Consider the following 12,015-nt stretch of genomic DNA (forward strand, 5'->3'; position numbering starts at 1 on the left):
TCTCCCTGCGCTCTTTTTTTTACTTTTTTGGCTTAATTAAAAGGCTCATGAGGCAGAAGTCTGTGAGGCAAACGTTTATACATATTTGCTCACAGTAGTCTGGTGCAACATGGATTTGTTTTATAGGTTATTCTTTGTTATGTGTTTTTTTTCTCTCAGCCCCTTCTGTTGATTGTCTGTCTATTTTGAACACTTTTCAATGTTTGGGTGAATCTCACAAAACCTGTCAAGAACATGTCCGGATCATATTTTACCTCAGGGTTAAAAGAAAGAAATCGTATTACATTGCATAAAATTAATCTTTTTAGAGCCATTCAGGTTAATTTATATTGTTTTCATGTCTCCTGGGTTGTTCAAAGTTACGAGCCGGTAAAGCATGTTTATGACAGCAGGTGCATTCAGGTCTCTTTTATCAGTGCAGAATAGTAGTGTATCTTCCTTTAAAAAATGACATGAAAATAGAGCAAGTTTTGTGACCCTTTACGTACAGAAAATGAAGAACAAAGAATGTGCATAAAGTTTGTTATGTTTTTTATTAATGTATTTTACATATTAATCATTATATTGCAATGCTATCAATGGGGGGAGCTTATTTTGTTGTACTGTAAATAAAAAAGGCTTGACAACCTTTAACAGCAGATGTTGCATCCAGTGATTCCAACATGTTTCTACCCAGTTTCTACTCTAACTACTGTAGCATGTAAATAATGCACATAAATAAAGTTAGCAAGAGCGATCAACAATTATATCTAATCAACTGGCACGTGAAACCTAGCTAGCAGGTTGCTCAAATAACAAAATCACCAGCTAACTTACTATAAATTTGCAAGAACTATAGACTAATACAATAACAGGCTTAAATAAACCCAAAACATAAGTCCACTTACAGTTCTCACTGACACGTGTTTTATCAGCTATCCTCCAGACATGACGGACCACGTCTTTATCTCATTTCAGCCGCGTGGTGCACGTGCACGCTCACAGTGTGAAGCGCGTCCGCGCTATTTTCCTAGATGTTTTATCAACTGGCTAGTTATCCTCCAGACAGTGACGGTCCGGACCACGTCTTTCTTGGTGTGAGCGCGTACGCGCTTTTCTCTGAGATGCACTTGACGGCCTTTTGTGCAGCGAATTATTTTATGTGCTGCGGGAAACCCTGCTACTTAAAGCAACACTATGTAGTTTCCATGTAAAAATGACTTACAGCTCCCCCATGTGGTTGAAAAGGGCAACATTGCCTGGTATCAGACACTCTTCTGCAGGCAGGGGGAGGGGCGGGGCTGTGTGCTCTACCCTCCACCGCCACTTTCAGAGTGTGCTTGTAGCAGCTAGGAGGCTGCTCAGGTTGCAGCAACAGTACAATTTGTCCAGTTAAAAGTTGTTCTATCACTAAAATAATTTTAGAGACATTATTTAAAGGTAAAAAACCTACATAGTGTTGCTTTAAATGTACAATAACTCGGCTGTTTATTGTTTTATACTGTTGTCTGAGGTCTACTTATGACTTTTGTGTGGTTACAAATTCCGATGGCGCATACTATTCTCATGAAGAAATTTGCGTCATGCGCACTATATGTGGACCCTCCCGTATCCGTAAAAACTGAACTATACTTCTAGCTTTACACAACCCTAACTTGTAAATGTTGGCTTAAGGAAAATCTTGTATTTACTACTTTGTGGCTATATTGCATAAATTAAGTTAAGCCTGTTTTTAGGGTCACTCGGATTCATTTGTATTACTAAAAATTAATCTTTAGTACTTTTAAAGATGTTCTTAAGATTATCTAAATGTACTTCACTGTACTATTTTGAGACACTATGAATATGAAATAAAAAGGAATTTTAACATACTATCTCTATATTAAAAAATGTATTTAGTTAACACTTGTATTAAACTTGAACTCAACTTTTATACAAAGATGGGTTCAAGTTTACTACAAGTGGTACCTAAATACATTTTTAGCACATTTAGTTCATATTTATGGTGTCTCAAAATAGCACAATGAAGTACACTTAGATGATCTTAAGAACATCTTAAGAAGTACTAAAGATGAATTTTTAGTATATTAAGTACAAAATTAGTGAGCGAAAATAAAGCACTTTAAGTACACTATGGAAGTGTACTACTTTTTCACCTGGGTAGTTATAAGACAGTAAATAATATTTACATCGGGTACCTTCAGGTCACTTTCGTCGGCGGAGGATGATAATGAATTACACAAACAAAGTTTGTTACCTCTACGAACAGAAAATGAAGAACAAAGAATGTGCATAAAGTTTTTGTCTTTTATGTTTTAAATTAATTTATTTTACATATTATATATTGCAATATATTTTACATATTATATATTGCATATTACATATTACATATTATATGCAGGCAGCTTATTTTCTTGTAAATTAAAAAGCTTGACAACCAAGCCCGGAGTATAGTTTTTTTTATGTATACGAAAACATGTGTGCAAAGTCGAATCCAAAGCCTTGCATACTCATATGTGTACAAAATGCAATGCATCTCCTGGGCTATGTACTACATTCTCCTGTACGGGTATGTGCAACCTACAAAGTATGCGTGGTTACAAAAATATCTTCTCTATCCATAAAAAATGGAGCTATACTTCTAGCTTTACACAACCCCAACTTTTAAACATGATTTTGTGGTGGCATTTATTATGCCCGTATGTCCGACATGACTTGAACGCACCATAAGCACTAATTAACTTTTATTTATTTACTAAAATTGTACTAAAAGAAAGATACTCTTTTACTGAGATGTAAAACATGTTTTTTAATTATAATAAGTTTTCAAAATATGCACTTTTTCTTGTAAATTTGGGGTGAAGTTTGACCTGGACAACTTTTTGTTGAGATTCACTTGTGTGTGTTTCTTTCTCTATATGTTTTCTTTCTGTCTTCACTTGGCTGTCTTGTGTAATTCTGCTGCACTAACACAGCACGTTCTGTCTCCGAGAGGGAAATCCAGCTGCTAAAGCCAAACCTGAAAACATGCTTGCCAATCTCTGATCCCTCTGTCCCTATAGTGCCCCTCTGTCACGTGTCCTAAAGGCTTTCCCAGCATTCACACATACTGATCTTGACACAGGCCAAGTGGGCGGAGTCTATCACACCATGATGTCACTGATGGGCTCGGTAGTGTCCGTGATGGGCAGCTGGAACTGTAGGAAGAGGGAAGACTGTTGTCCGCAATGTAGCTGCCTAGTCTGCCGATACCCTCGCATTGTATGATGTGGGCGAAAACAGAGAGCAAAAACAGGGGAAAGCACAGCAGAAGCGTGGGGTTGTGTAGGGGCGTGTGGTGTTTGTCAGTGTACCTGGCGTAGAGCAGTGCTGCTGTCTCAAAAGCTCTTCGCCGTTTCTCGCCCCTCTCTCTTTCTTTCTCTCTGAACGCTGGACAAACGGAGAGACGGCATGGTAATGCTACTCGGCTATGAATATCACTCGGTCATACCATTTGTCAACCACCGAGGGGTGTGCAGGGGGGCTTGGCTCGACACTGAAGAAAAAACCTTACTAAATGTGTAACGGATTATGATATGGGAGTGAATAGATGAGACCTGGCACTCACATCTTTTTTGTACAGCTAGCCCCTCTCTGACCCCCATCACTTCTGATCTTTGTTCATGTCTCGTCTTTATTGTTCATTGTTCATATTAGCTTAAGCACGGTTAATAGATGTTAAAACAATACAGTCCATCACATTCATTAAAGTAGAATTTTATGCTTGACATGCATATTACTTGAATACTGGATGCGGTAAAAATACATATGTATTTGTTTTCGATTACCAGATATCTAGGAAAATAAAAATTTTGTAATTCCTGCTAAATTACTAATATAACTAAAGGCCATACCCATTTCAAAGTAGCTCAGTATAATAGATTACTCTAAGAGATTTAAGGTCAACATGAAAATCCCATTTCTGGGAAACGTTGAAGAAATGTTGGGGCGGAGCTCCATTTTTGAATTAACAGGAAATTGTATTACCAAAACAGAACCAGGTGGTTGGAAATGTCTCCAAAAAAATAAGGATTTGTAACATGCAAGAGGCCAAAATGCGACTTTCATGGTCCAAAAAGAAAACCATTTTACCGTACTTTCAGGACTATAAGCGACACTGGAATATAAGCCGCATCATTCAAAAATGCGCCATTACAGTGGACTATACGTCGCATTTATTTAGAAAATAATTTCACAAAATCCAAGCCGAAGAACAGACATTTAATCTAGAAACGCAAGTTATTCAACTAAACAATAGCAGACAGTGGTGCGTTTCCCGAAAAATGACGCAACTCGCTGCTGAACCAACATAGTACGATGCATAGTTGGTGAAACAAACTACCTAGTCACGACTGTTTTCTGAAAGCATAGAAACTTTGTCGCACATTCGTTGTTTGCTTTAATTCTGTTTACAAACTTAAAGACGTAAAATTAATTTTTTATATATTTAGAATGATGGATATAGACTGTACTACATGTTTTTTGCTTATTTTGTTCAAAAGCATGATCAAATGTAAGTCTACATATGATAATAACAAGGAACGATGCTTCTAACGACAGGTTTGAACGATGGTTTCGGGAAACACCAAATCGTTGAACTTTGTCAGTAACGACGAAACTTGCGACTGTAGTTGGCTAACGATGCTTTCGGGAAACGCACCCGAGAACAGCAGGCTGAATTGATGTCTGTACGTTATTATCAGTTATTTAAACGATAAGCCATAGCATACAGAACTTGGAAGGTTGAGTAGGCTAAATTAACCGAACAAGCCAACTAGTGTGAAGTTCGCATACTCGTCATTCCACATTACTGAATCTATTGAATTACATAAATACAGAAGCAGCATATGGCGGACTCTCGGCTGTAGACGGTAATGGTGTCTCTTGCCTCATAAATGTCAAAATTAATTCCTACTGACTTACAAGGCGCACCTGACTATAAGACGCAGCACCCGCCAAGTTATGAAAAAAACGCGGTTTATAGAGCGAAAAATACGGTAGATTACGAAGATTGTGTATGTGTTTTGTAATATGTTCAATGATGAATTGGACGGCAACACCAGAAATATGTATTAAAAAGTAAATGATTTCATGTTGACTTTAAAGTTGATCTGTATCGTTAATACTTAACAAAAAAGTCAGCCAATGATAGTTACTGCATGGCACTCATCATCTCAACCTGTGTCATTTCCATACACCCATTAGTTTTCCACCAGACTTTCAAAGGGCATTTAAACAGCTATGAGAGCTGATCTCTTTGCAACCGCAAGAATTTATTTTTCTACCAGACTCGTGTTTCCATATTTTCTGTGTTTGCTGAGCACTCTAAGCATGGGTGAACATAAGCATGAACAATCGCTCCCCATGGGGCCACACTGGAATTTTTGTGCATGCCTGCCTGCTGTTGTTTTTCATCCCTTTCTCTCCTTGTGTACCAAACTCTCATCATCATCCCTAATGGTGACGTTCTTATGAGGCCGCTAACTGTGTATCATTTTTGCTTTCCCCACAGATTCACCAACCAGTGACTCTGCTAAATCTAAGGTGAGTTTTGGACAGTGGTCACTGATACAGTAGGTCAGATATAGTGGGTGAGTGTAGTCCTATCACCGGTCTGATATGCTCCACTCCTCCCAATGCAGCACCTGAGAGCTATATTCCTTCATAAAGGAATCAGACAGATGGATCAGACACCACCATGTCATGCTTACTGCATTAAATATAACAAAGTGGACCATTGCTGTAATGGGCACTGTTTTTCTTACTAGGGTTGGGAATCGAGAGCCAGTTATTTTTAACAATGATTTTCAAACTCTTAAAGGGGACATTTCACAAGAATTGTTTAAGATCTTTGGTGTCCCCAGAGTACGTATGTGAAGATTTAGCTCAAAATACCATATAGATAATTTATTATAGCATGTTAAAATTGCCACTTTGTAAGTGTGCAGCTTTTGTGTGTGTCCTTTTAAAATGCAGATGAGCTGATCTCTGCACTAAATGGCAGTGCCGTGGTTGGATAGTGGAAATTAAGGGGTGGTATTATCCCCTTCTCACATCACAAGATGAGCCAAATCTCAATGACCCTATTTTTTCACATGCTTGCAGAGAATGGTTTACCAAAACTAAGTTACTGGGTTGTTCTTTTTTACATTTTCTTCTAGGTTAATAGAAGCACTGGGGGCCCAATTATAGCACCTAAACATGGAAAAAGTCAGATTTTCATGATATGTCCCCTTTAAATCATTATCTTGCAATACATATGAATGAACTAATATGAATAAACTAAGAACTGATGCTGTTTTATGTGTACTTTAGTTTGTGAGACTTGCAGTACATTTACACGGGGCGTTAACACTTCACATTTACTTTGAATGGGTGACGTCATTCGTTGCCGAACTGAATTGTGGATCTGTCAGCATCGCTGACGATGCTCACGGCAGAAGTTGAACATTTCTCAACTTTTTAAGGACAAATGCAGGCTTCTGCCAATCAGATTGCCATATGCAAATAATCTAGTGAAACGCTAGCCAATTACGTTTATGCAAGACTGGAGAACAGAGGAGCATGTGTTGCTCACGGTTCCTACGGGTCCTTGAAATCCTTGAAAGTTTGTGAATCTGGGGGAAATAATTTAAGGCCCTGGGATGTTTTTGAAAATATACATACATAGATACAGGTCATTGAAAGTGCTTGAATCTATTTTATGCAAGAATTTTTCTGGGATAAAAATCCATATTATTTCCTGTGTAGTGTAGGATAATATCATAAAAATTCTAGACTTTTTAAGCACATGTGCTAAACTGTTCGCTTTAAATGCTTATATGTTCTGTATGCGAATGTTGATTCATACCAAAATGGTTTTTTGCATAGTTGTGTTGAAATGAAAACGTCTCGGGTTATGTATGTAGCTGTTGTTCCCTGAGAAGGGAACGAGACGCTGCGTCTCCCTTGCCATACTTCCTGAGTCCCTGTAACGCCGTCTTTGGCAAAATTTCAGATAGCGATAAACTTCCTGACTCCCACGTCACCCTGTTTTTGTCGTTAAGCCTCACCATTGGTTGAATTTGATATATACATTCAGACGCATTTTACCCCTGGAGGCGTCCCCAAAGTGTCACTGCAGTGATGCAGCGCGAGTTCCCTCGAAAGGGAACTGTAACAATGTATCTTTAAAGGTAATGGGTGATTCTCACGAAAACTTGGTTTTAAAAATGTCAAGCATGAAAATGTAAAAATTGCTTAAATTTACTTTTTTTCCCACCAGACATTGAAAAACAAAGTCTGGAGTAAATGGGAACATTAATTTAAAAACTTTTACTTATAAATTAACACTTTTTGTAACATAATTTAAAAAATTTGTCCTAAAAAATCTCATTACCGCAACAGTCAGAAAGAATCAACACTGACATATTTTCAAAATGACATGACAAACCTGAAAGAACATAATTTGGAGATTCTGCACATGCATTTAAAATCAAAGTATTATGCTTCTATTAATTAAATTAAGATTTAATAAGCATCTGTTGCGGTAATGATAATCAAAATGTTGTGTTAGCATTCTGACAAGACAATATTTCAAATTAACTGTAAAAAAATGATCTTACCTGGTAGCCATCTTGAAGTAACTGGTCCATGTGCTTGTTCACTCAAAATCAAACTTTATTAAAATTCTGTATGTGTGCTTAAACTGTTCTCAAAAAGTGTTGCGGAGGATGAGAACATCAGGCATGGACACATCATTTTCCTAACTTTTCTTCATTATTATTATACATGAATATTCAGTAAATATTTTTTCTGTCATCTAAAGTAGTCTAGCAAAACATCCATTTATTTTTTTTTCTTAATATTTTTGTGTTAATTTGATTAAATTACAAAATAACGCATGTTCAAACACGGCCGGACACATTGCGGTAATGAGAATTTCAGCAGAAAATGAGATAAAATTTCCAATTATAAATTCTTATGTTGAAATCACACATTGTGCAAGGTAGAACACAGTATTGTGTTAATTCTGATGCTTTTTAATGTTACTATATTACACATTTTAAAGCTAAAATCATTAGTGCTGTTGTGTTTCAATGGTTTCGTGAGAATCACCCTAATACAATATAACCTTGCTCTCATTTGAAATGTGTCCCCACATTTAGTCCTTGAATTTGAGGGTATTGGACCTGGAAAGTCCTTGAAAGGTCCTTGAATTTGAAGTTAACTAAGGTGTGGGAACCCTGGTTGCTGTTGTCACTATAACGATCGTGTCAGGGCCACGCTTCAGACAGGCCCTCCGCCAAACATTAATGCCCTGTGTGAATGTACCATCAAAGAAATTGTTACCAAAACATTTATATTCTGTTATTATTTATTTATCATTTACATCACTTTTGCACTTCTAGGATTTCATGACATAATACTTTGAAAGAAGGAGTAAAACGCAAAACTATCTGTATCAATAGATGTCATCCTTATATCTAATAATATTTGGATTATATCTGTGCATCCCTAGTTTAGAGAATTGTAAACAGAATTGTAAGGGGAAACCAGAACCAGAATTCTTAACTCCGCTAAGATTCCCATCCCTACTTCTGTCATTTGGCTCCAGCTTTCTGTATTGCAACCCATGTAGCTTTATTTCATGCGCTGGTGCTGTTGCAAGTGCTGCTTGTGCCTTGTGGCTGTTTTGAATGGAGGGCTTGATTTGGAGCTCTGGCACTGTCTCTAATGTTTCTCTCTGTGTTCAATCCTCTGATTTGGGCTGCTTGTCGAAAATCAGGTGAAGTATCTGGGTTAGCCACCCACGAAGCGGTTAGGCTTTCTTTCCCCAAGTTTTCTCTTTTAGGTGCTTTGTAGCCTGTATCCTCATTGGTTCTTTTTTCTGAATCAATCACTTATCTTTTTCGATTTCTCTCTTCTCAGCAGGGTTCCTGGGGCTCAGGGAAGGATCACTGCAGCCGCGAGTTCCTGCAGCCTCGAGTCTCCTCCATCTTTGCTGCAGCCAACCACAGACGAAGGAAGCACAAGATAAAGCTGCAGCCCAGCAGCTCTGAAGACGACCTTGATACCATCTTCACCAAGAAAGATAGCGCAACTGAAAAGCAGAACCACCAAAACAAAGAAAAGGTTTCCAGCCCAGACCGGAAATCACCTGTACAGAAAAAGAATGGCATTGGTGCAGAGTCCACCCCAAAGAACAGGGAGTACAGAAACTCTTTCTTTATGAAGACCTCACCCAAGCTCTCATGTTCACCTGGTTTTACCCGGCAGACCTCTTGCCCTGCTAAATCCTCCTTCTCTGATCGTTCCTCACAATTAGAAGAGACAAATTCAGACTTGGGCACTATGAGTTCCGGAGCTTCCGTTCCCAGGACCAGACCTCGGAAATGGTGCACAGTGATGTCAGCGTCCCCTGATCTGTTAATAGTTCCTGGAGGGGCTTCGGTGACTGCAGAGGTAAGCTCCATTACCTCAGACTACTCAACTACGTCCTCCAACGCATTTCTGACGGGACCGGAGTCCGTCGCTCTTAGCCCAGAGGTGCAGTCTGTGACAGAAAGCCGGGGAGGGGACGAAGCAGATGATGAGCGAAGTGAACTCATTAGCGAGGGACGGCCAATGGAGACGGACAGCGAGAGCGATTTCCCTGTGTTTAGTCTTGCCAACGCTGCCCTAGACATACCAGCCACAGAAGACAATGGCAACACCACTCCCAATCTAGACAGTCGGCACTTGTTACCTACTCATAAGCTGATAGAATCTGACAGTTTATCAAGGCGGCGGTCTGTCAGACAGAAGACCGACAGCGATTCATCGGTTGAGACCGGGGGAGCCATTGGGAGTCAAGGGACGAAGAATGAATCAAACCGACTGTCTCGGGTTTTAGAGGTGATGAGGAGAGGCCGATCCACTGGTAGCCTCAGTGCTTCATTCCGCAATGAATCCGACCGCACCGAGCCAGCGTGGCACCTTAAAATCACAGAGAGGCTCAAGTTACGTCTGCGCGGCTCTGCTGACGACATGTTCGGGGTTGGCACACAGAAGGGCCGACCCACAAAAAAGAAAAGGGGTATCAGGCGGCGACATACTATGGGTGGTCAGCGGGATTTCGCTGAACTTGATGTCATTCATGACTGGAGGGAACAGGGTGGGGTGGACCAAGGTGCCGAACTGTCTGCCGCGGAGGGCCTGAAGTCCAAGTGCGACTCTCAGGACTTCTCTATCAGGAACTGGATTGCATGCGAGCACCGTCGGGCTGGGGACTCCCAGGTCAGTGTGGAACCGGAAGGTCGGGTTGGATCAGATGAGGCAGAAGTGGTGGAGAATCAAAGAGGAAGCACAGATGAGCTGACTTCTGCTTCTTCGTGTCCCCAGTCCGGCTCCGAGCAAGTAAACGGAGGTACGTTACAGGGCAAAACCAGAAACAACCCAAATCCTGGAGCTGATGCCCATCCACACAAACTTTCAGGAGCCCAAGTGGTGCGCTCACGTTTTTACCAGTATCTTTGAAAGTATAAGATCATCTGCATGTGTAAGCGTGAATGTATGCATAAAGTGAATGAATGAGCTGAGAGTTAAGGTTACTTCACCTTTTTTACAAAGCATCTATAAATATGAAAATATATTATAAATATAAATTGTATATATCTATATGTATAGGCTTATATGAAACGTAACTGGAGTAATTTTAATAATTTGGTGTTATGTTTTTGGAGTACTGGATCTGTTCTGAACAGTTCGAAATATGTAATGATGACAGTGAAGTGGTTTGGTATTTCGAGGCTGTAAAAACCTCCGCTGCGACAGCACAATTTTTCTGATTTGGACAGAAAAGCATTTGTGAAACTGTTACTGAAGGATACTAATATTAAAGAAGGAATCTTTTCCAAGGTTATGATGACAGTAAAAACTCTTACTCGTATGAAGAATGTAACATGCTTGCTGTTATATTGACTAACCCATTAATTGCTTGTCGCAGTTTTTAAAAGTGTAAATAATGTCTGTACTTGAATGATGATTTTTATTTGAAATGTGAGCCCTGATGGGGCTGTTTTCTGTGCTGTGCCCTGTGGAAATCTCTTTTACAGTGCATCTCAACAGCCAGACATAAATGTGGATGCTTTATATATTTCTACAGGATTGTGAAAGTAAGTGCTAATAGGAAAGCACCAGAGCTCAAGCATCTGTTACGGTACCAGGCTTGCCGGTAATGTGATGTTAACCCTTTCAATGCAAATTACAAACTAACAGCAAATAAGTCGAAATAACTATTCTGTTTTCACACAAAAAAGTGCCTCATAACTGGTTTTGATGACGGGAAAGGTGCCATTTGTTCAATGTGTCATTTGTTCACGTGGAATATGTATTGTGAATGACTTTTTTTCAGAAAGGTAAAAAAAGAAAAATAAATTTTTATACAAAATGATGCAAAAGCGGACCCAGAGCTTCCACTACTTCTTAAGTCATTATGCTCTATAATATGCTCATAATTTATATGTGTGTTATGTTTTTGTATGCCACCTTCTTTCAACACAAGAAAAATTCTATACGCTTCAGAGTTGACCGGAGAAGTATCCAGCATGAGAAGCGTTTCCTCTGGAGAGTACAGTATGCATGACATCCACATTACGGCTGTAGTAGCACATTATGTGTGACTCCCAACTGAAAGAGAAAAAAACACTGGAAATAAATTATCTTCTTTTTCAGTCTCTTTTATTGTCATTGAACAAGAGTCCAATAATAAATGTTCGCTGAGATAAAGCGAATAATATTTGGCTGATCTTGCGAACACATCGGCCCCATGTAGAATGAGCTGCTCGATGTTAAATAAAACCGCTTCTATCAGGCTACTGATTTGAGTCTATAGTTAGCTCATGTACTGTGAGTGGGCTTAATTTTTTATCGAAAGTGATATATTTGCTTCTTTACTGTACATGTTAAACTCATTAAAGAGTTAATTAAATAATTTGAATTAAGAGTGCTCATGTTGTTCATAAACTAAACAGTAGA

General features: G+C 39.1%; 1 protein-coding gene across 5 annotated transcripts in view; it reads left to right on the plus strand.

Annotated features, from left to right (window-relative positions):
- The window catches only part of arhgap21a (Rho GTPase activating protein 21a), a 62,354-nt gene extending 50,916 nt beyond the window's left edge, over positions 1–11,438 (plus strand). For 3 of the 5 annotated variants that reach the window (XM_073864040.1, XM_073864038.1, XM_073864039.1), the window contains 2 exons: positions 5,531–5,562; positions 8,929–11,438. In XM_073864040.1, coding sequence (XP_073720141.1) covers positions 5,531–5,562; positions 8,929–10,515 — 1,619 coding nt within the window. In that variant the 3' untranslated portion in view covers positions 10,516–11,438. The remainder of the gene's footprint in view (positions 1–5,530; positions 5,563–8,928) is intronic. The other 2 variants (XM_073864037.1, XM_073864041.1) reach the window with 1 other exon arrangement.
- The last annotated feature ends 577 nt before the right edge of the window (positions 11,439–12,015 follow it).

The sequence above is a fragment of the Misgurnus anguillicaudatus genome, chromosome 25 (genome assembly GCF_027580225.2).
Source record: "Misgurnus anguillicaudatus chromosome 25, ASM2758022v2, whole genome shotgun sequence".
Classification (NCBI taxonomy): Eukaryota; Metazoa; Chordata; class Actinopteri; order Cypriniformes; family Cobitidae; genus Misgurnus; species Misgurnus anguillicaudatus.